The 25231-nt window shown below is 42.1% G+C and overlaps 1 protein-coding gene across 3 annotated transcripts in view; it reads left to right on the top strand.

The window, feature by feature from the left end:
* Nucleotides 1-1541: 1541 nt before the first annotated feature.
* The window catches only part of LOC117350181 (GON-4-like protein), a 95546-nt gene continuing 71856 nt past the window's right edge, over nt 1542-25231 (top strand). The window contains exons 1-7 of one of the 3 annotated variants that reach the window (XM_033924251.1): nt 1542-1979; nt 14640-15020; nt 20770-20985; nt 21139-21335; nt 22863-22937; nt 24069-24119; nt 25132-25182. In XM_033924251.1, the coding sequence (XP_033780142.1) occupies nt 14654-15020; nt 20770-20985; nt 21139-21335; nt 22863-22937; nt 24069-24119; nt 25132-25182 (957 nt within the window). In that variant the 5' untranslated portion in view covers nt 1542-1979; nt 14640-14653. The remainder of the gene's footprint in view (nt 1980-14639; nt 15021-20769; nt 20986-21138; nt 21336-22862; nt 22938-24068; nt 24120-25131; nt 25183-25231) is intronic. The other 2 variants (XM_033924252.1, XM_033924250.1) reach the window with 2 other exon arrangements.

Raw genomic sequence — 25231 nt, 5'->3', positions numbered from 1 at the left:
GGCATTGCGAGGGGTGCCCCTCCCCGACCCCATTCGCCGCTCCTCCGCCATGTGCATCCCCTTCCCGTGTACCTTTTTAATTTTCCCTGTGCGAACAGCATTACGAACTTGCTGACCGCATCATGTGTCAGATAGGCGTGGGGCCCGGAAGTGACATCAGAGAGAGGCAACACCGATGCGGGCAGCAAGTTCCTAATGTTGCTCGTGCGGGAAAAATTAAAAGGGAAGGGGCTCAGGCTTACGGCGGGGGGGTGCCAGTGGCCTTACCAAGACTGTCCCTCCCCTTTAGTATGCCACTGGTTTGCGATACACTGGGTCAGCTATTTTGAAGGAATGATAAATATTTATTAGAAGTTAATATGGTCAATTTATGTTATAACATTTTTATTGAAGAAATACAATAGATACATAATAATATAACACAGTAAAATAGTCATTACATTTAAATTGACCATATTAACTTCTAATAAATGTTTATCATTCCTTCAAAATAAATTTTTAAACAGGACTTGTTTTGTTTAGAATTATAGGAGTTTGTTTAAGCACAATTAATTTATAACATTTTTGAACTCAATTAAACAATGTTTTACTATAAATTCAACTGCAAAGAACATCCTCCTACATCACATTTTTCATTTGCATAAACATTTTATCATTCCTTCAACATATATTTTAATATATATAAACTATTTTCCCCTATATATCAAAATCATTCCAATTTCCCTCCCTACCCTAGAATGAAAGGTGACATAAAACATCAATTAATTAAAATTAAAAAAAATAAATTTATATCTTATATAAAGTATTAAGAATCAAACTTCTTGCTTTCGAGGATAATTTTTGTATATAAGGATCCCAGATTTTTAAAAATAAACGTGTTTTTTAAGGAAATTTACGAACCTCCAAAACCTCAAATAAAATTAAACGATGGAATTGATTCCTCCAATGCCAATAACTTGGAGGATCTTTTTGTAACCAATATTGCAATATGCATTTATGACCAATCATACATGCTTTTTGAAAAAGAATACATCTTTCATGTCCAAAAACCCCACAAGCTGCTGCCTTACCAAACAACTCACCTTTTGGAGATTCAACCAATTGACAATTCCATAATGACCCCAAAAATAATAGGATGGCAGATCAGAAAGATTTGACCAGATGACATTTCCAAAATGCATGAGACAAAGTATTGGAATCCTTCTCACATTTGATACAAATAGAAGAATTAACTAATCCTGCATGAAATGCTTGTACTTGTGAAAAATATGCCCTATGCAAAACTCTATATGTACATTCTCTCCAAATATATCCTGTAATAATTTTAGGCAAACGATGACTGAAATCTTAATAAGGTCAATTTAAATATAATGACTATTTTACTGTATTATATTATTATGTATTTATTGCATTTCTTCAATAAGCGACTGTTGCACACCTGTCACCCATGCTCCCGTCGTCACGATCCCGCTCCACCCGCCCTTTGACGTCAAAGGGCAGGCGCGCGACGGCCCGGCCGCCGCTGCGGGTGACGGGGAGGGCGCGTGCGCGGAGGCACGCGCTCTCCGAGGGACGACAGAACGCACGGGCACGAGGTGGCCTCCCCCCTTCGCTCAGTGTCCGGAGACGCCATTTTGAGGGTGATTCGAGGGAGCGCGCGCGCGCGCGCCTCCGTCTCTTCCTGCCGGGGAGGAGGAAGAGGAGGAGCAGCGCGGCGGCGGCCCGTCCTCAGGTTGCGCCGTTTCGGGGGCAGGTGTAAAAAAAGCCGCCTTTGCCGGGTGACTTTGTTTCCCGACGGCGCGTGGGGTGCGCGCTCTCTCTCTCGCGCGCGCGCGCCCCCGAACGGTTCGCGTTGAAGCTGCCCGTCGCTCGAAGTCATCGTTTTAACCGCCGGCGCTCGCGCTGGGAGGCTCCTGCGCAACACAAGAGCGCTCCAGCGCTGCGAGCCAAGCGCACATCCGTCCTGGGAGCCGCTTCCGGTGAGAGGGAGACCCCGGGGGGGGGGGCGTGTTTCATCAAAAATGATAATAACTTTATTTTTTTTCTATAAAAAAAAGTGTTTCCCCGAAAATAAGACAGTGTCCTATTCATTTTGGGCCCCAAAAAGGCACTAGGTCTTATTTTTTTCATGTACAATGATCCTCTCTCCCTTCCTCTCCTCCACCCCAATTCTTCCTCTTTCCTTTCTCTCCCCCACAAATGCAGCTTCTTTCCTCCCCTCTCTCCCATCCCCTTGTACCTTCCCTCTGCAGCAGAGGTCTCAAAGTCCCTCCAGTCGGGTTTTCAGGATTTCCCCAATGAATATGCATGAGATCTATGTGCATGCACTGCTTTCAATGCATATTCATTGGGGAAATCCTGAAAACTCGACTGGATTGCGGCCCTCAAGGAGGGACTTTGAAATCCCTGCGTCTGCAGCATCTTTCTAGCCCTCCCCCCCCCCCTGTGAAGCAGAACCCTTGAGAGGCATCTTTCTATCCCTCTTTCATGCAGCAGAACCCTTGCCCAGCTTCTATCCCTCCCTTCCGTGCAGAACCCTTAGCCCCCACCCCACCCCCGCTGACCCTCCCATCCGCAAGACCTACATGTCTCCCCAAAGAGCCGTGTCAGCAGCACTCTAAACAGGCTGCTTCTCGGCCTTCTCCCGCCGGGACCTTCCGTGCGCCGCGTTACTGATGACACCATCAGTGATGCAGCAGAGGGAGAAGGCCGCGAAGCAGCCTGTTTAGAGTGCTGCCGACGCGGCTCTTTGGTCAGATGGTTGGCGGGTTTCGGACAGCAGGGAGAGATGGAAAGATGGGAGGGTCAGTGGGGGTTTGGCTGCGAGGCAGGGGGTAGCGAATCTAGGGACTAGAGCTTACATTAAGACCTACCCCGAAAATCATGCTAGGGCTTATTTTCGGGGAAATACGGTAGTTCTCCTTTGACAGATCTTTCAGCCTTGCAATTGGTGAACTTCCCCAGGATGGAGCCAATCATTGGAAAGTTTTCTGAGCATGTGTCAGCTAGCCTTCCTGTTTACTGCATTTTTCGGTTCGCCTCAGTTTTGTATGGTAGCTGGCGCTTAAGGTTACTATATGGCTCCAGAAGAAAAGAGGATGGATTGAGACATCTGGGTTTTACATCCATTCAAAGTAATGTAAGTAAAACCCAGATGTTTCAATCCATCCTCCTTTTCCTGGAGTCCAGTGGTTCTTAACTTGGGGTGTGAGCAAGCATTTCCATGGGTGCGAGAGAAGTTTCTACATAAATATATTGTATATACATAAATTATCTTGCAGTGAATGTAATCTCCTAAATAAAAAAATAGAAACACATTTTTAACGGGGTGTGAGAACGTATTTTCAGATTGAAGGGGGTGCCAACTACTAAAAAGGTTAAGAACCACTGCTGGAATCATATGGTAACCCTAGTTGGCGGCAACCAGGGAGGATGGGCAGCTTTGTGTTGTGTTGTATTTCTGTCTGGATAGCTTATCTGTATAGCCACACAAATAGGTGCCTTCCTAGCTATGAAGGTAACAGATAAAATAAGTATCCATCCTACATAAATGTAATGCATATGTAATATGAAAAATATATCTGCTTACCTGAAGCCATGGTGGTGATGGTGAGTTGCTGTCTTAAAAAGATGACCGTAGAACTGCTCTGCCAAAAGCTGAATCTCCTTGTGATGCTACATCTATACAATAATGTTTTGTGAATGTATGAGATGACATCCACGTTGCTGCTTTACAAATTTCATGAGGTGACGCATGTTGTAAGTGTGCCCAAGTTGTGGCCATAGCTCTTAGCACATGTGCTGTTGTTACATGTGGATGAGTAGATGTAGGTGATGATGCTGTTGAATAACAGAAGTGAATAAGATTTGTAATCCACTTGGAAAGAGTCCCTTTGGTTACTGGTTTTGGATTTGTTATGGAGGAATATGACAAAAAATTGAGATGGACAAACTTCAAAATTTGTGTGATGTAAATAAATTGAGAGAACCCTTGCATAGTAGTGTATGTAAGCGCTGCTCTATTTCTGTAGAATAAGGAGGAGCAGTGTTCTCCCCAGGGCCTTTTAGCAGGGCGCACCGCCCAGCTAATTTAGATGACCGCCTGGCGAATCCTTCTGCTGCCGCCGATGCTCTTTTCTGGACTGACTCTGCCAAAAATTTTGTTTTGACGCCTGTTTTGTGTTTTTTTTTGCCAGCATGCTTTTACTTGCTTCGGGCCTTCCTCGTTGCCGGGTCCTGCCTACTTTCTGTTTCCGCGAAGGCAGGACCCGGCAGCAAGGAAGGCCCGAAGCAAGTAAAAGCAGTAAGTTGTAAGTTTCCCTCCGGGGCTCTAACGTGTGCGTGCTGGCTTCCCTTCTCTTCCCTCCCCCACACGGGATGCAACTTCCGGCTTCGGAGAGAAGAGAAGGGAAGCTGGCACACACACGATAGAGCCCCGGAGGGAAGTTTACAGCTTACTGCTTTTACTTGCTTCGTGCCTTTCTCGCTGCTGTGTCCTGCCTTCGCGGAAATAGAAAGTAGGCAGGACCCGGCAACGAGGAAGGCCCGAAGCAAGTAAAAGCAGCAAGTTGTAAGCTTCCCTCTGTCGCTGACCTATGAAAGATAGGTCAGCGATGGAGGGAAGCTTACAACTTGCCTAGCGACTCTACCAACAGGTTTGTGAGCTGGGAGGGATGGGAAGAGAAATGCTGCTGCTGTACCGAATAGGGGAGGGGGGAAGATAAATATTCTGCTTCTGCACCCATTTTGGGGGGAAGGGAAGAGAAAAGCTGGTGCATCCAATGGGGGAGGGGAAGAGAAGTGCTGCATCAGCACCCAATTGGGGAGGGGGGAGGGGAGAAGGAAGACCAGGGAAGGGAGAGGAGAGACAAGAGACACCAAGACTATGGGAGGGAGGGAAAGGAAAGGAGCTACCAGACCATGGAGGGGGGGAGATGTCAGCGCATATGGGGGAGGAGGGAGATAGAGATGCCAGACCATGGGGTGGAGTGGGAAGGAAGGAAGGAAAGGAGAATAGAGAGATGCCAGAGCATAGGGGAGGGGATGAAGCTGAAATGAATCATGTACAAAGGAGAGAAAGGGCACAGGATATACAGTTTACTGAAGGGACATAGAAAGAGGGAAGATGCCATATGGAACAGAGAAAGGGTGGACACTGAATGGAAAGGGGCAGAGAGGGTGAACAGTGGATGCAAGGGGCAGAGAGAGGGTGGGCAGTAGATAGAAGGGGTAGAGAGAGAGAGGGCAGAGGCTGGGTGGAAGGGGCAAAGAGAGGACAAGTTTATTTTCAAGTTTATTTATAAATTTGATGAATCACTTATCCATGATTTACTAAGCGAATTACAATAAGTTATAATAAACTTACTAATAAACATACAAATTAAAATTTGGTAAATGAGGATATAAAAACAGACACATGAACAAACAAAACAAAAATACGAGAGGATAAAGGGGAAAAGTTACATAGTTAATGTTTAGGAAAAAGAAAAGACCCATCCAGAGAAAAAACATAAGGAGGGGTAACTCAACTGCACTGCGTAAAGTCTATTTAATTTAAAGACTAAAAGCAATGTTAAAAAGAAAGGTTTTTAATTTATTTTTAAAGCGACTGAGGTCTTTTTCATCTCTTAAGTATTGTGGTAAGGAGTTCCAAGTTTGGGGGGGCCATTATTGAAAACATGTCATAACGTCTAGTACCTATAACTTTTAAGGAAGGAACTGCCAATTGTCATTGCACTGTTGATCGGAGAGTACGTGATGAGTTATACGGAATGAGCAACCGATTTATGAATTGTGGTTCACTCGTGGATAGAGTTTTGAATACCAGAAGCAAAATTTTATAAGTGATGCAGTGGTTAATGGGAAGCCAGTGCGAATCAATTAAAAAAGGAGTTAAATGATCATATTTTTTACCTTTATGTAGAAGTTTGACAGCGATATTTTGAATTATCTGTAAATGTTTCTTTTCTTTTTGCGTGATGTTAAATAGTAACGAATTGCAATAGTCAAGCCTTGCAATAACTAGTGAGTGTATTAGAATATTTAAAGATATTGGCTCCAGAAATTTGGAGATTGAGCGAATCATACGCAGTCGGTAGAGGCAAAATTTAACAGTATTACTTATATATTCGTGATAAGAGAAATTTTCGTCAATGATAACCCCAAGTATTTTTAATGAAGAAACTAAATCTATATGAATATTATTAATGATAAAGGGGGTAGTTAACTTTATTCCTTGTTTCCATAAAAAGAGTAATGCTTTTGTTTTATGGATGTTTAATGCTAATCTGTTAGAGGTAAGCCAATTTTTGATTAAATCAAGTTTTTTGTTAATCTGAGAAATTTCTTATGGGTTTTCGGGATTTAAAGGATGAGACAATTGGATATCGTCTGCATAAGTATATGAAGTAAAGCCAATAGATTGGCATAGACTCAATAAAGGAGAAAGAAAGATATTGAACAATAATGGGGATAGTATAGATCCTTGAGAAATACCATAACTAAGAATGAAAGGTTTTGAACATGAATTATTGAAATGAACTGTAGATTTTCGATTAGATAGAAAAGAGAAAAACCATTGTAAGACTTGGTCGCAAACACCGATAGATTTTAGTCTAGAAGTAAAGTGTGATTGATAGTGTCAAATGCAGCAGATGTTGCATGGAAGGGAGCGAGGACAAACGCTGAATAGAAAGAAGAGAGCGAAGAGAAGATGATTAAAGCAGAAACGACAAAAGGTAGAAAAATTTTTTTTTTGTTGCTTTATGTAGAATCAAATAGTATTGTAACTATTAATTAAATTTTATAAATAGGAAATTGAAATAAGGCAGTTTTTTTTGGGACTAAACCCCTTTCCTCAGGTCAGGACAGGATACCATAACAGCAGGGGTGCCCAAATGGTCGATCGCAATCGACCAGTAGATCGCAAAGGCAATGTGAGTTGATTGCGTTGCCTTTGCAATCTTTTTCTTCCTGCCTCCCTGAGCCAGGCCAGGCGCATACAAGTGCCAGACTCGCAGGACTTCACCTCCAATGTCAATTCTGATGTCGGAGATGTAGTTCTGGGTCAGCCAATCGTTGCCTGGATGGCCTGGAACTTCCTCTCCGACGTTAGAATTGACGTCAGAGGTGAAGTCTTGTGAGTCCGACGCTTGTACGTGCCTGGCCTAGCTCAGGGAAGCAGCAGGGAGAAATCAGCGTGGTGGCTTAGGGGGTAGGGAAAGAATCGGGGAAGTGGAGAAATCGGCAAAATGGCTTGCGGGGGGGGGGGCAGGGGGAGAGAGAAAGAAAGGCAGAAATAAAGAGGGGGCAGGGGGAGAGAGAAAGAAAGAGAGACAGAAAGAAAAGGGAAGTTTCAAGTTTATTGATTTTTGATATACCGACCATCAACAAGTATCTAGCCAGTTTACAATAAAATGCTAAAATAGAGATAAAAATGATACTTAAAAGTAATGTCTATGAGGAGAAAGGGAAGTGAACATTAAAGACATAGACAAGACGAACTTGAAAGTGGTGATTAAAAGGGAGGAGTGGGGTAAAATTACATTATTAGAGATAAAAAAGGGGGTTGAAAGGAAATGGAAGTGGCAGAAAGAAAGAAATATTGGATTTACAGTCAGAAGGAAGTGCAACCAGAGACTCATGAAATCACCAGACAAAAAAGTAGGAAAAATGATTTTATTTTCAATTTAGTGATCAAAATGTGTCCGTTTTGAGAATTTATATCTACTGTCTATATTTTGCAATATGGCCCCCTTTTACTAAACCGCAATAGTGGTTTTTAGCACAGGGAGCCTATGAGCATCAAGAGCAGCGCAGGACATTCAGTGCATCTCCCTGCGCTAAAAAACGCTATTGTGGTTTAGTAAAAAGGGAGGGGGTATATCTGTCTATTTTTGTAGGTGACATTGCATAAAGTCATCTGCCTTGACCTCTTTGGAAAAAAACCTGAATATAAATTATAATTAACATTTTCTCTGCATAAAGTGTGCTTTGTGTTTTTTAAAATTGTATTGTTGGTAGATCATTTTGACTTGGTCAATTTAAAAGTAGCTTGCAAGCCCAAAAAGTGTGGCCACTCCTGCTGTAGAGCCATTCTTGTATGACTGGATGAGCTATATTTATCTTTTTTTTTAGTTGTTTAAATTCATGCAGAAATAAATGGCTAGATTGAACCTAATGACTTCATTAACACCTTTCCCTTTTTTTAAACCTCTATACCATTTGAAAGAGGGCAAATATCTAATTATTCCCTTCTAGCATTAGATGCTTCTTAAATTTAGTAAAAATATTCTGGCACAAGTGTCAAACCTTAAAAAAGGAAGTCATATTGAGCATTGGAATATATTAATAATTAACTAATAAAAATAGTACACATTTAGGGCTCCTTTTACTAAGTTGCGAAAATGGTTTTAGTGTCTGCTTAGCGCGCGCAGAATTACCACGCGCGCTAGACACTAATGCCAGCCTTGAGCTGGCGTTAGTTTTCCCGCGTGCTAAAAATGTTAGCGCACCTTAGTAAAAGAGGGGGTTAATTTTCCCCACCACCAAATTTCCCCATCCCGCCCCACCTGGCTACTTTTTCATGCCACCCAGCTGGAAAATATTTCTGAGGAGAACACTGAGGAGGAAAAAATACTGGCAAACTTAGGTTTGATTGAGATGAAAATGCGATACTACTTTTGGTAGAAATTTTGGATGTGGTCTCGGAACTTTATCTTGTAAAATTTGGGTATATGGTGTGTAATAATACACTAGCACTTGAATTTCTCCAATTTTTTTTTTTTGCATAAGTGATAGTGAAGGAGTCTGGGACTGGTTTTCCTGAGTCTCGAACTTAAGTTTTCTCCTTAATAAAATGTTTAATTGCAGACCTGACTTATCTCATGTTCTAGCCTACCTACACTGGGTGTTGTAGCTTGGGTGTTTTAGCTTCTTACTGTGTATGCTGAGATAATCATATTGTATTTCGCCCTCCTGGACATGTAACAGAAAGACTGCAGGGCTTAGATAAGTGACCTGCTCCCTATAGGACTATAAGGTTAACCCCTGAAGCAATAATAATTGTGAGCTTAGGGCCAATGTTTGTTAAGAAAATGTAGCAAAAGTAACAAATGAGAAGTTGTATCTAGCATCCAGTTGTTCAGCCAGAAAATGTATAAATGTCACTGTTTTTCCTGTTTTCGGCACTTCTGAAACTGCCAGCTTGGGGGCTCAGGAGTCCACATATGCTGAATAAAACATCTGTGCTTTCTTTAGTCTCTAAGTTTTGTGGCTGACCAAAGTGACCTTTCAATAGTAATGAGAAAAAGTGTTTTCCAAGATAAATAGTTCTGGTCTGCTGATTCCAGAGGCTCGAAAGGCAGCCTGGTAATTGCTTAAAGGATAAGATTAAGACCCCATGCCGGTACTGGAGGTTTAGTTGGAGGAACAAATTGCATTGAGTCCTTTGAAATATCTTTTAACTATTGGATGTCGTATTATAGATGCTGTCTTGGAAAACAGATTTTGCTACCAAGCGAATCCTAATTGAGTTGTAGGCCAAGCCAGTTGAGGTTATTGAGGCCAGCAGTGTGCCAGATTTTAAGGCCAGATGGGATAGACATGTGGGATCTATCCGCAAAGATAGATAGGGAGGATCACTGGAGTGGGCAGACTTGATGGGCCGTGGCCCTTATCTGCCGTCTATTTCTATGTATCTATGTTTCTATGACTTAAGATGAGTCAGATAGATGCTAGCTAGAGGACCTGAGGTGTTGATGATGAAACGGGTGAGACATGATGAACTGTACACCAAGGAAGGAATCTGTTCCACTTTGAAACATACAACTTTTTTGTTGACTCTGCTCTGCAGGCTATGAGGATTTGGAGTACTTCTGAATAAGTTTGAAGATGTTACTGTGGTTGTAGACGCCATGCTGCTAAGTTGAGTGACTCGAGATTGGGATGAAGAAGGATGCCATTGTTCTGAGATGAGATTGGGGATCTTTGGAAGAATGTATGGAGGCAGCCGAGTCCTGTTGAGGAGGACTGAAAACCATGCTTGCTTGAGCCAATACAGGGCAATTAGAATGAGGTTTGTATTGTCTTGCTTTGCTTTTTGTAAAGTCTTTCTCATTAAAGGAAACGGGGGAAATGCATGTGGCAGATTGGTTTTTCATGAAATTTTGAAGGCATCCTCCATTAATCTATAGGGATCTTCATGCTTAGAGCAAAATTTGCTGTATTTGTTTTGTGGGAATGCATAGAGGTCTAAGAGAGCTGTGCCCCAATAACTGAAGAGGTCTTGTGTAATTGTGGTCTTTAACAACCATTTGTGTGTGCTTAACTGTGCTGAGTTTGTCGGCAATGCAGTTGTCTTTCCCTAAAAGATATATCGCTGTGAGGTGAGCATACAAGCAGGTGATCAAGGTTCCATACATATTTTGGTTGCTTCTAGACAAAGGAGACGAGAACCTTTCTGTGTCTCCCCCCCCCCCTGTTTCCGTTTGTTTACATAAAATATGGCAACTTGGTTATCCATGCATAAACGGATTATATGACTGTGGAGGTATGGTAGAAAAGCTTGTATTGCTAGTTTAACTGCTTGGAGTTCTGAGTCATTTATATTTTTGCTGGGGAGAGATGGATGCCAAGCCCCTTTTGTGGTCAAGTGATCTAGATGGACTCCCCAACTGTGCTTCGATGCATGTGTTGTAATAGTCCTGGTATAAATTGGAGGATGAAAAGAAATTCCTTGAGTGAGATTGTTCCAATTTAGCTTCCATTGAAGGTCTGTAATTGAGAGTAGAGCATGATTTGAGTAGACAGAGGTTGGTAGTAATGATCCAATTTGTCTTTCAAAAACCATTGAAGTGGGTGCATGAGGAGCTGAGCTAACGGTAGAACTTGTACGGAGCATGATTAAGATTGTGCGAGCAGTTACTGTATGACCAAGAAGCAGAGATTATATGAGAGTCTGAATTTTGTGTGCTCTTTGATAAGGAAAGTAGACCTTCACTTTTATTGTATTTATAAAAGTTCTGTTGAGCTCCATCCTTTTGAGAGTTGGATTTTTTATGGTAAATTAAAGAACCCAAATGTTAGAGGAGGTGAACTGTTTTGCTCTGGAGATGAAGTGGAAATTAATCGGTTGTCCAAGTAGGGAAAGATCATCATACCTTATTGTCAAAGATATGCTACTACTGTGACCACATGTTTTGTGAATACTCTGGGTGCTGATGACAGGCTGAAGGGCAGAACTCTGTATTTTGAATGCAAATCGGAGATATCTTTGAGTCTGAAATATCAGTATGTGGATCGAGAGAGGAGATCTATGAACTGTGCTCCAGAAGGGGAGTTATGGATACCATTCAAAACTTTTTTTCTTTGTACGTGTGTCTGGAATTGGTCAGAAACTTATTGTCTTTTGGGGAATTAGAAAATACCTTCCCGTATTGTTGTCCAGAAGACGATGGATTTTCTGCTGCAATTGCCAAGTAACCTTGTCAGTTGGTGGATGATGCGGAGGTAGAAATTGAAAATTTATTTTCTATCTTCTCTCTGTAATCTTGAGGGCCCAAATATCTGTGGTGATTGTTTGCCAAGTATTGAGAAAAAAGTGAAGATGTCTTCCCACTTGTATGTCCGATTGTGGTATGTCATCAAAAGGTAGGTTGTGATTTTTGTGATGTAGTTTGGAATTGTTTCTGAGGATGCTTATCTCTGGGTGCTCTGGAAAATTCTTGACTCTTGGATGTTTGTCCCAACCTTTGAGATTGATATTGTTTGTGGTTAGTATATTACCCTCTGTTCTATACTTTTTTTTTTTTTTTAACTGGAATAGTACAGGGTATACTTTATATTTCTATAGGGATGTTTGGAATGTTCTAGGGTGTCTTCCTCCAAAATATCCAATGTCGTGCTCCAATCATATCTTTTAACTTTTTCATCAAAGAGATTGTTTCCAGTATTTGGCACATCTGCCACTTTTTCATGGACATCGTCTGATACATGTGCAGAAAGCTTTCCAGATTTTTGGGACTGACGACTAGCTGAGGTTGGCTCCGTCCTGGGGACTTTCACCTATTGTGTGGCTGTTCAGATCAGCTGTCCAGGGAGAACATGTATACTGCTCTGGTACAGCCTGTGTATCGGGGGAGCCCTGTATACCTCTCTCATATAGACTGTGCATCAGGGGAGGAGATGATTAATACCTGGTATATAGTTTGATGATTGTTTATGTATGTACAGGTATTTGTTTTGGAACCTGCTTAGGTTTAAGCAGACTATAAGTTTGTTAAATAAACAATAGCAAATGTTGCATGTCTGTAACAGGTGCTTTGTTACTTTCCTTCTTACATTAGGTGTTCAATCCCAATCCGCAGTCTGGGTATTGCAGAATTCACATTGTCATTTCTTTAATAAGACATTAACTAACTATTTTTTTCTGAGGCCCTCCAAGTACCTACAAATCCAAAATGTGGCCCTGCAAAGGGTTTCAGTTTGAGACCACTGCTCTATACCATTCCAATATATATGTATCAGGGAGGAAATGAGACCCTCTATTCTACTCCCTTATAAACACTATCTCAGGGGCAAGTGGGGCTGTTTTATCAGGAGAGGAAGTGAGATTATATACAGTTCCCACATTGTGTATTAGAGAAAGTGGATTGGTCCCTAAATACCACTCCCATATTATACTGTGTATGAGGGTATACTTTATAGGTTGGCTGTATATGTAAGCAAGAGGCTATGGCACTGCCATCACTTTGATCATTCTATAGACCAGGGGTGTCAAACTCAATCACATAAGGGGCAAAAATCTAAAACACAGGCTAAGTCGTGGGCCAAATTTTTTATTAAGATACTTAGTAGAAGTATAGATCCTTTCTCACCATATCATATGCCATCCTCATGCATTAATCTTGTTCTGAAAACAACAAGCACTGTCAGGCACTTGTGTGGAGTGCCTTAGCTTTTACACTGGGACTGGGTCCTTCTGCCTACAAATGGGTTCTGAGGCAGCATGGTGAGGTGCTTGGAGTGCTGCTGGGACTGGGGCTGCACGATCAGGCGCTTGGATGCGGCACAGTCACCGCGGGCCACATAAAACGGCCAGGCGGGTTGGATTTGGCCCACGGGCCTTGTGTTTGTCATGTGTGCTATAGACTGACCAAATTTATCTGTTCAAACAAATACACTTGCAGAGCACCAAGTAAGCTCTCAGAGGTCCACTTCTTTTTAAGTAGACAAACATTGAAGAGCTTCCTTTGTCAGGTTAGAGCAGAATAAGCTAAGAAGGGTGTATTCAGTTAGTCCAATAAGGATATTACTCTGTGTGTATGTATTATTTTTCCCATGAGTATAACAAATGTAGGCTTGATTATAACATGGCTGGATGTTTTCAAAGTTGTAAAGTAGAATTAAATATCATAATGTCTGTCTGTTTACATACCATATATACGTGAATATAAACCGAGATTTTTGGGCCAAAAAGATGGCCCAAAAATGGGTGTCTCAGTTTATATTTGGGTCAGCAACTACCCGTCCCACTCCCAGACCTGTTGTAAGCTTCCCCTGGGCCTTCCAGAAGCTCTGGTGGTGTAGCGGTGGGCTGGGAAGGGAAAGATCCCTCCCGCCTTCTGTCCTGGCTGACTCTGAAGCATCCCGCCTCCCAGACTTTTAAAAAACCTACCTTAAAAACTCTGGTCCAGCAGTGAACTGGGTCAGGAGCAATCTTCCTATGCACCTGCACTGTGCAGAGCCACTATTTGAATGGCTGTCGTGAGTTCTCACAGCAACCTTGCTAGTTTCCATGGTCTTGCAAGATTGCCAAGAGAACACTCGGCAGCCATTCAGGGCAGGAGTTTAGGAAGATTGTTCTTAACCAGGTTCACCGCTGGATCACCAGGGCTTTAAAGGTAGGTTTTTTTTAAGTGTGGGAGGGAGGTGGGATTTGTCAGCCGAGACAGGAGGCAGCTGGGATCTCTCTTGTCCTGGCCCACCGCTGGACAACCAGTGCTTATGGCAGGCTCAGGGGAGGGCTGGGTGCAAAGCTTGGCAGGGCAGGAGAGGGAGGAAGGAGGGCTGGGTGCAGAGCCTGGCAGGGGAGTGAGGGGGCTGGGTGCAGAGCTGGGCAAAACACTTGAATATAAACCCCCAGTTTATGTTTAAGTCAACCTTTTTTTTGGGGGGGAAGGTCATCTCGGTTAATATTTGAATCGGTATTTATTTGAGTATATATGGAATTTGGGGATAGATAAATAAAAAAAAGATTTGATATTGATATGTGAACATTTCTTAAGAAAGAACTGATTTTAAGGTTCTTGCTGCTTATATCTGCTCCCAGCTGACAAAAGGGCCAACTGTCCCTTTTCGTGTTCCCTCTGAGGTACAGCACGTACAACCACACACTGTTCTTAATGTGGCCATACATTGTTCATGAATCTGCTGCAGGAGAAGTGTAGGAGTCTATGCTACTGAAAATACTCTGTGAGATTAAATGAAGCTGCAATTGTGTTAAGTACGAGTCGTGCTTAGGTCGGGCATCTGTAACTTGGGGACTGCCTGTACCTTAGAGTTTACGATGCATAATTGTATTGAAGCCTAGCCAGACAACCAGTCTGTGTTGTGACCAAGAGTTTCTTCTACCGTTTCAGAATGGCATTTCAGTATGCTTCCTTGCAAGAAGAGAAAGCTAGTGGAGCAGCCCATTCCCCAGTCAAAAGTGAAGAGGAAAGAGGAGCTTAAATTAGATACTGCAGTGCCTAACTTGGAAAGGAGCATAATTCCCCAACAGGTACCAACAACGCAGGATGAGAACCAGGAGTCAACTGGAGGACTCCAAACCTGTGAGAACCGAGAGAGCTCTGACTTGAAGCTGTATAGCCAGATGACTTCAAAATTGACTGCAGAGTCCTCTCTGAGGAGCGGGAAAGGATTCACCAGAATATCTGCATTAGACGCTAGTGAGAGGAATCAGCACGCAGAAGAATTGGAGCCATCCACATGGTGTCTTGGTGTGAGGAACAGTGGGGAAGGTAATTGCAGGAGTAGGTCATATGGATTTCTGTTTGTTTAGAATCAGTGCTTATTTGCTGCTACCAGCCTTCATCAAGAAAACTGCATTTATGACCAGGAACAATCAGTGTTAATGGATTAGTTACCCAATGGTAGAGAGCAGCTCTGCTGTAGAATAAATCACTGGTGAGAGGGTGGAAAGCAGTGTTCTTGTAAAATCCCACTTTATTCTGGGACCAGTGGGTTATTTCCGTCTATCCACCAGGCCTCAAACTTCAGAGACTTAAACCCTATCCCTTCTTATCTCATCACTGTCCCTGTAGTAATCAGTTTTCCTTCCTACAAACCTGGCTGTAGGAGCTTGTCTTTTCTGCTTGGTTTTATTTCATGTACTTTCAGTCTTTGCATTCGCGGTTTTCACCCTCGTGCTGTGGAGGTTTCCTGTGATGACAGCTCTGACTATGGGAGATCGCAGACCTTTGGAAAAGTCTGTTTTTTTTTGGGGGGGAGGGGGGGTTTCACTGCCTGTCGGTACACTCCCTGGACAGCCTGCACATCAGATTGGGGCTCATGGACAGCAGCAAACACCTGGATGCTCTGGTTCAGCCCTGGCTGCAGGAAGGTCTCCTATGTCTTCCTTCCGTGGCCCATGATAGGGCATCTGTTGAGACGGATAGCGGCCCATGGAGGGTTGGTGATTCTTGTCACGCCTGATTGGCCAATGTGGCATGGTTTACCGATGGTTCAGCTTCGTGGGGTCAGGGGCTCTGGCTGTCTTGTAACCTTCGCCTCCTCACGCAGTGTCCAATTGCACTGCAGGATCCAGACCATTTTGGTCTTAGGCTTGGCTGTTGAGCTCATGGCCTTAACTAGTCTTCAGCTGTGGTTACCATGTTGCTTCATAGTTAAAAGAAATCCATAGTGGCTGCCTATACGAAGGCTTGGAGATGTTATTGGGGCTGTTCTGTCGGTACCTCGTGTTCTGGAGTTTCTGAAGGAGTGCCTGAAGAAGAGCTTAGCAGTAGCTTCTCTCAGGATACAGATTATTGGGCTCTCTTGTATAGGCCCTCTTTATGGATCTTACGATCAAGATGGTCTTTCTGGTGGCCATTACTCAGCCTGTAGGGTTTTGGAGTTTCAGGCTCTCTCCTGCCGGTTCCTTTTCTGAGTATTAAGGATTCCGGTGTGATGCTGCACACTGTTCCTCCATTTCTTCTGAAAGTGGTTTCTACTTTTCACATGAATTGGGAAATCCAGCTTCCTGCTTTTGCTTCTTCTGGCTTGAGGGAGCAGGCTTGGGTGTTGCATTCTTTGAATGTGCGCAATATATTGCGGTACCTGGAGGCCACGAACGTGTTTCATCTCTCTGACCATCTGTTCGTTCTGGTGGGTCCTGCCTGCAAGGGTAGGCCAGCTTCTAAGTCTACCATTTCCAGATGGATCTGGTGCAGCTCATTGTACCAGAGGTGTTTCTTCCTCTTGGACAGAGTCGTTGGCTTTCTCTTTGGACAAGATATGCAGGGCTGCTACCTGGTCCTCTTGTGTACATTCAAGTTTTAAAGGATCGATGTGTTGGCCAAGCAGGATGCTGCTTTTGGTGCCTTTGTTTTGGCAGCAGTCTCATCAGTCCCAACCTGATTCTCCAGAACTGTTCTGTTACGTCCCACTGGTCCTGGAATAAAGTGGGATTGTACAGGAACGAAAGATTAGGTTCTTACCTTTGCTAATCTTCTTTCTTGTAAATCTACACTTTATTCAGGGAATCCGCCATATACCTTGCTGATTGTCTGCCTTTCCAAGTACTGGTAAGCTGGATTTCTGTTTTCTGACCAGCTTTTATAAGAGTGCCATCAGACTGGGTTTAGCAGGTCCCTAGTTCAAGCGCCCCCTTCTATCAGTGCAGGCTGTGTCTCCTTATAGCACTGGTTTTGTCATTCAGGTTTCTCATGTTTAATGACCTGGTTTTCTCATTTTTCATTGTTGCTATTTTGCATTTATTGATATGAACAGAATAGACTGACTTATCAAGGAGTGTCCCCCTATGTCTCTCTTATTCATATGCTCTATAGATGTTCATGGTTGCTTTAAGATGAACTGATTCCTATAGGGACAGTGATGATGTAAGAGGGGGTGGGGTTTAAATCTCTTAAGTTTGAGGCTTCCTCCAAAGTCCTGGTGGATAGATGGAAATAACCCACTGAGCCCAGAATAAAGTGTGAATTTACAAGAAAAATTAACAAAGGTACCTAATCTTTCATTATGAGGGTGATGGGAAAGATGATTGAGAATCTGGTGCTTGACTTTTGGTCACTGAATGAGGGCAGGCAATAGAAGTAATTTTGTTTACATTGTGTACTATGCAAGTTACAAATTCAGTGCTGGAAAATCTATGTTGATTTAGCTTGCAACTTTTCCAGTAGTAGCTTACGGTAAGTAACGATTAAGTATTTCTCTATCCCTGGAGGGCTCACAATCTAAGTTTGTACCAAGGCAGTGACTTGCCAAAGATCACAAGGAGCAGCAGTGGGATTTGAACCCTGGCTTTTAGCTCATTGCTCTTAACCATTTGGGACCTCCTGCACTAACACCTTTGGATGCGTGATTGATGATCAAGCCACCTTTGATAAGTTGTCATACCATGCATATGAAGGACTGGTTTTTATCCAGCAAAGGTCTTTCCAAATTCACTTAGAAGTGAAGGCCATTTATTTTGCATTTCAGTTAATTAACTTGTATTTAGTTTATGGCTTTTGATAGGTGCTGAAGGCAGAGGGCTTACAATCTAAGTTTGTGCATGAAGCAGTGGTTGGTTTGCTTTTGTCTAGGCAGATGTGCTGAACACACACTTCTCCCTTTTTTGATCACTTCTTGCCTTGACCACGGCAATGTAAAATACAGTATTTGGGAGTTAAGTCATTAACTCTTACTACTACATTCTCCGACAACAAACTTGCACCCGCTCGATAAGAAAGCTATTTTATCTCCATGTGATATCTACACTGAATATACTGCAATTTAATCGACCCTATGTCCACTAAGTCTGTATGTTATGTCTATACTGTAATCTAGACCCCTTTGTTTATACTGTAAATGCTGTAAAGTCTGTATTTCTCACTAAAGTTTGTCCTAACCATACTATGAACGTACTCTTGTAACCTGTTCTGGGCTCCTTTAGGAGGATGGGCTAAATAAATGAATGAATAAATAAATAAACTCTTGAAGGTGCTCCAAACACAGCCAACAGTTTTGGGGTTTGTTTTTTTTACCACAGAACCCCACTGTTTTCCAGCATTATTGGCGCTCTAACCAGTGCAGAATTCAAGATTTTGGCTCTGATCCATTAAGCTTTATACATTATCGTTCTCTTGTCATTCCCGTACTTTCCTTTGTTGCTCCATTCCATCAGTGAACATCATCTATTGATTCCCCTGGCTCTCATACATGGCTAGAATCTAAACAACACTTCTTTTTTTTCTTCATTGCAACCTCGTTATGGAACATGTTGCTTCGCTCTCTCCATTTTGAACCAACTATAACATGTTCAAGTTAGCGAAAACAAGTTCTAAGAGCTGGCATTTGATGTTTGAGGCTGCTCATGGGAGTGGGTTGTAGTGCATCCCTGCTGGGTGCTTGTGCCTGATGCATGCCTGTGCCTTACTTTCCTTTTTTTTATTTATTTATTTATTGAATTTTTTTATAATACAAGTATACAATGATAACTTGATACAGATCAGAGATGAAGAAATTATTTTTTTTAAAAATTATTTATTCATTTTAAATACATCATCAAGTGTAACAAATTATATCAATATATCACAACATGTATCACTTGAAAATCTTACATAAATAATCATAAAATATAAAAATTATCCCCCCTCCCACCCAATCTTCTTCAAGTACAACCAATAGCCTAATTCAAATAAAAACAAACTTATTAAAAACAATCAAATTTTCTCCCCCCCCCAATAAAAATATATATATCTACCAACAGGAAAATGAAGAGATGAAGAAATTAAAATTAACAAAATAAGATATAGACAAGTAATATTTAACTCTTATTTAGCCCACAATATTTGGAGATCAAGAAAGGAAATAAATTTCAAATCAACTATTTAGATTATTAGAGTAACGACATAAGATAATCCATTTCACAACCAGATGGAAGGTCATAATTAGTCATGGTAACCACACCTTCTTTAGAAGTAATAAATTCCAATAACTGTTTGGGCTCAAAAAATAAAAAATTCTTATTTTGAAATAGCACATAACATTTTGAGGGAAATTTAACAAGGAATGTAGCCCCTAGAGCAAGAACTCTTGGTTTTAAGGCCAAGAATTATTTTCTACGTCTCTGGGATTTTTGAGCTAAATCAGGAAAAATTTGTACATTAGAGCCCAAAAACTTGTCATTAATATGACGGAAATACAAATGCAAAATAAATTCCCTGTCACTTTCCAGGGCTACTGTGAGCATCAAGAGGGAAGGAACCTATCAGTCACAACCTCAAGGGAGTTTTCCAAATAAGTTGTTAAATCCATATCCACATTTTGAACTGGTTGCTTTCCGATAGGAGTAAACTCCTCTTGTGATCGTTTAATGTTCAGGTAATAAGCTCTCACAGTTGGAGATAAATTCTCCGTTGGAATGGCCAAGGTCTCCTGAAAACATTTCCTTACCATTTCTACAGGTGATATAATAGGACATTTTGGAAAATTCAGCATTCTTACGTTATTTTTCCTTAGTTGGTTCTCAAAATTCTCCATTTTACGTGAAATAAAGGAGCTCTCTTTAATCCTTTCCAATTCCACTCTTTTCAATTGTCCCAAATCCTCTTCATGCTTCTCCAAGTTTTCTTTTAAATTAGTTACTATAATCCCTTGTTGCTCAACCTTAGAAAGGACAGTACCATAATCCATTTTCAAACCAGACAAAGATAGTTTCAGGTTGGAATCCATGATTGATATGGCCTGCCAGAGTGCTTCCATATCAATCTTCTCAGGCTTTCTCAACTCCCCAAAAATTACAGTTCTCCCTCCCGGAGCGTCTCTCACCTCTTCTTCTCCTCTGATGCAGGGAATTAGATGACCCTGTTCACCTGCTCTTTCCTCCAAAGAGTCCCGTGCAGGTGTCCCTCTCACAGAGGTGTCCAAACTTCCTTCCCTAGGAGGCAGGACTCTCTCTGATTCCTGCATGCGTTCGCTTCCGGGTTGGGGAGGGATTAGCCTTTGCTCCGGGCTCAATGATGCCCGGCTTCCCGCGCCGAGAGTGCCCGAAAGTTCCGGGTTCTCCCCCAAAGTGGAATGGGTTTCTTCACCCAGACGGGCCAACGCGCTTTGAATCGACGTCTGGACCATCCGCTGAAAGGCTCCAGTCGCTGGAGGGTTAGGGCGAGAGGCTTCCTTCCTCTTCCCCATATTGAAATGTGGGGGAGAGTCAATGCGAATGCTGGTTCAGGCGAGGAAGCAGCGCCGCTCGTTCAGGCATCCGTTCTCGACGCCATCTTGATCTCCCCCTGGCCTCGCCTTACTTTCCAATTTTAGCTTTTTTTCTATCATTTCCTATCAATGATAGGAGTTCTGTTTTCATGCCTGTTTGTACATAGCTGGTACACTACTTTGATTTGCTCATCACAAAAATATGTAAATACAATAAATCATAAACCATAAATAAGCAAACAAATCTATTTTCATTACTCTGGGTCTTGCTGTAGGTTGCAGAAAAGCTTTGAGTAAACTTGACACCCTGATATCCTGTATTCGGTGCTGTAGGAAAACCTCCCAAAAACTTACAGTTGAAAGGTGAAAGTCCTGTGAAGAGAAAGACACATGTGTTCACCAGCCAAACTCCAAAGCTGTCATCTCAGGCGAAGAAAAGCCTTCAGCTGGAGGGTAACGCATCCGGGAACCTGCAAGAGAGTAAAAGCAGTGACAGCAGCCCACCAGATGATGAAGAAAGAGATGACACTGCACTTTTTATCCCTGTGGGTAGGTATCTTTGGTGGCTGCGCAGATGGCTCATTTCCAATTGTAGGGAAAATAAGTTTAACTTCCCCTTGCATCTACTTCTGATATATAAAGTGATTAATTTCTTCTTGTGGTCTTATATTGCCTAACTTTAATCTCTACATTCTTTGGCAGAGGAACAAGCGTCACCTGTTGGTGAGAAGAAGCACAAGAAAAAGAAGGCCACATGCAAACAGAAGCGAGAGAGGAGATGCGAGGAGGAGAGTTCCTTTTCTGGTGATCTCAAGCTAGATGACATGCTTAATCGGACTTTGGAAGATGGGGCAAAGCAACACAAATTAACGGCGATTAATGTGCGAAATATTCTGCATGTAAGTGTTAACTGTTGAGGTTGTCATCTGAAAAGCGGCAGCTGTGAGAGGAAGAGAGCAGCAGTACAAGCTCAGGGTGTTAGGAAGGAGAGGCAGCAGGGCACATTTGGAGTTCTGCTAAGCTGTACATAGAACCACTGCAGGAGTCAGATCCTCGGGGGTGCGAGATGATTATTATTACTTTTTTAAATTTCCATTCACCGTTAAATTACAAGTTTTATGTAGCTTGTTTTCCATTTTTTCTTTCAAATGTTATAGTTTGGTTTCATTATTTTATAAAACCTGCTTATAACATATGTACAAATCTTAAATTATCCCAGGACAAGCAGGCAACATATTCTCACATGTGGGTGACGTCATCCACGGAGCCCCGGTATGGACAGCTTTAAAAGTGCGTCACCACTTTAAGAACTGAAAGTTTGCAAACTGCCCACATTATGCATGTGCGAATGCCTTCCTGCCCGACGCTGCTCGCAGCTCCTCAGTTCTTTACCAAATCCCTTTGAGTTGATTGTGCAGGCTTGGGGTCAACTGGTCCTGGACCAGATGGCCACGAATGTCAACGCCAAAGTGCCTTGGTTCTTCAGTCGGCCCAGGGATCTTGAGGCCGACGGGCTGGATGCTCTGGTGCAGCCTTGGCCATTGGAGGGCCTTCTGTACATGGTTTCTCCCATGGCAGATGGTAGGCAGAGTCCTTTGCACCGATTGGCACCCTGGCCGCGTGATCCTGGTAGCTCAAGATTGGCCCCGGCATTCATGGTACACAGATATGGTTCTTCTTCTCATGGCAGATCCTCTTCTACTGCCCTTCTAGCCCGACCTTCTGACTCAGAGCTCCATTCCAACATTCGATTTGGGTTCCTTTTGTCATATAGCTTGGCTCTTTCTACCTGTTTGTTGCATCTCTCCCTTCATCTCCTCCACCCTATGACCAACAATTCTTCCTTTGTCCTCTCTGCCTCCTGTGCTGCATTTTGCCATCCCTCCTATTCCCCTGTGCAGTACTTCCTGATTGACACTTCTTACCCCCCCCCCCCCCCCCACTGTGAGAGTTGACATACTTTCATGCTGCAGAAGTGGTGGCAGAGGCAGCACACTGAACAGGCTGTTTGCGGCCTGCTCTGCCAGGGCTTCCTTCTTCCACAACATCAATGATGTCATCAGTGAAGCAGTAGAGAGATGGCTCTGGCGGAGCATGCCAGGAGCAGCCTGTTGACCATGCTGCCTCTGCCTGCCGGCCACCGCTACCACTGTGAGTCTTGAATTTTTTTATTTATTTTTTTTTTTAGAAAACCAATCAATTTGAATTGATTCACCAAAGTGAATCATTGAATCGATTTGAATCAGTGAAGGTAATGTCTTCTCTTCACGGTTTCTGAAGGTTGGCTTTCACACTAGTTGGGCTTCCTTTCTTTATTGCAGTGATTTGTCACCTAAAGGAAAGTCTGATGATAGTTGTGTTGGGTGGACTTGGGAAAAGAGGAAGATTTGGCACTTTCTGAAAGAGTCTTGTCTCCTCTACCATAGGAAGTGATCACCAATGAGCACGTCGTGGCCATGATGAAGGCAGCCATCAATGAAACAGAGGACATGCCCATGTTTGTGAGTGAAAGTCTTTTTCTTTGTGGGGTTGCACGATCCTCTGCCGGGGTTGGGGAGATGAGAGGAACACAATGAATATTTGTCCAGACCTTCAGAAAAGGAGCATTTTCCTGTTAAATTGCTTAATTTAAATTGACTGGTGGTATTTTTTTTTTCAAATTCTTTATTAATTTTTCCATCTAACATCAAGAACACAATATTAAATCATTAAAACCCTGTAAACATCTCTTGTATTTCTTTTAACATTTTCTTAAAAACACATTTATACCCCCTCCCCCCCCCAAACATTTCAATCAAAAATTTCATATAAATATTATCAATTGATCAAATCTTAATATAACTTTATACTTTCTCCCCTCCCCCCATGTGCAAGTGTACCTTCAATGAATAATGGTGTCTAATCATTGTAATAACTTGTCAATGGTCCCCAAATCTTTTTCAAATTTTTAATTGAATATACTAAGAAAATTCAAGTGATGTATTTAATCTTAAATGTATAATAATAAACTTTTGTTAATCATGACAGGGGTCACCATTCAGCATATTACCAATAATTGGAAAAACTTCTAATCTCAATTATACATTTTGGTGGAATTCTTTATGCCACATTTATAAGATGGAAAGAGCTATTGCTACACAGAAAGAGACTTACAATAATTTTATAAAGATTTGGGGGCCTATGGAAAAATATTGTAATGAGTAGACATCACTTTTTAAGGGAGATTATATCTACACAGGGGGGAGGGGGAGGGGTGGTATATTTTTCTGTTGCGATTATATTTTATTTTAATTACTTTAGGAAGGATGGGAGGGAGGGAAGTTATATTTTTGTTCCAGATGATATAGTAAAGATTTTCAAGTGTTTTATTGAATTTATAATAGATGAGTTTCTTGTACACTTGATGTAAGTTTTAAAAATGAATAAAGAATTATAAATAAATAAAAATTTAATTGACTGGTGGTATTATGGAGAAGGGTGAGCCCATGCTGGAGGATGTTTGGTTAAATTTAAAAGGGGAAAAGATTTTGAATTTCAGAAGTAGTTCAAGGCAAGTTATACTCGGTGGTGCTTACTGCAGACATAAATGAGAATTCTAACTGTTGCTTCCCTCTATCCTTTCTTCATTTTAGGAGCCCAAGATGACACGTTCAAAACTAAAGGAAGTTGTAGAGAAAGGAGTGGTGAGGCTGTTTTCCACCTTGTTATTTCTATATTTGTTTAAAATATGTGTAGATTGCCTACCTGACCAGAAAAGGATCATCTAAAGTGGGTTCCAAGCAGAGAAAGTAGAGTGAGACCAGTACTAAATCCTGCAACTTTGTCTTTCTCAAGCCCATTTGATATTCAAAGTCTGTGCATGAGAGAGAATTGCATGTAGTTCCTCCATTGTATAAGTTGGTCTTTTGCATAGTTATTGTGGACATCCTGAAAAATTGACTGGCTAGGGGTTTCTCCAGGACCGGTTTGAAAAACATAGGCAGCTGCAGCTCTATTGAACAGCTGTTAGGTGAGCACCTCCTGCTGGACAAGCAGAGGCTGTTGCTGTTTCTTCATTTCAAAGGGGTGAGAGCTGGGTACTATTTGTTCTGTGACAGCCTGCAGGCCAACACTGAAAGTTGCACTTTTGCAGCCGGGATGAGGGGTCTGGAGAAGGTGAAGGAGAAAGAGTGTCTGTGGAAGGAGAAGGCAGGAAGCAGGACATTGAAAGGGAAACAAGACAGAGAGGTGAAGAAATGTTGCCATCCCCCAGCTGCCCACAAGCAGCATTATAGGTTTTGGGGATAAATACTTTGTCTTTTGTTCTGGAAGCACAACTCATAGGGATTTCTGTCATGACCTACTGTTTTTAAATGGTACAAGGAAGTCTGCATTTCTGTTGTTCACTGAGATTTTGGGCCCACTCTTATAGGGATTTTACATATATTTTTTCCTAATTCCTTGCAACCAATTTGGTTTTTGCCTCTTACAGTTCATTAACTCCTATTGTGCCTTACCTCTGACATCTGAACTGTAGACTGCAATGTGATAGGTTGAGGGTGTGTGTGGAGGTTGAGACTATTCTCAGAGACCAGCTGAAAGAGAAAATTTATAAGCTTATCTGGAAGATAATGAAATTTTACTATGCACATAGAAATCACTTTTTATTGGTGATGTTTGATTCTTCTTTGTTATTTAATTGTTTTAAACACACAGGTGATCCCCACCTGGAATATTTCTCCAATTAAGAAGGCTAATGAGATTAAGGTGAGTTATGACTGGGCTACATTTGTACTTTCTCTTGTTGTCTCCTTCG

The sequence above is a fragment of the Geotrypetes seraphini genome, chromosome 16 (assembly GCF_902459505.1).
Source record: "Geotrypetes seraphini chromosome 16, aGeoSer1.1, whole genome shotgun sequence".
NCBI classification, from domain to species: Eukaryota; Metazoa; Chordata; class Amphibia; order Gymnophiona; family Dermophiidae; genus Geotrypetes; species Geotrypetes seraphini.
The sequence above is the reverse complement of the archived record's forward strand: the minus strand, read 5'-3'. Positions and strand labels throughout refer to the sequence as shown.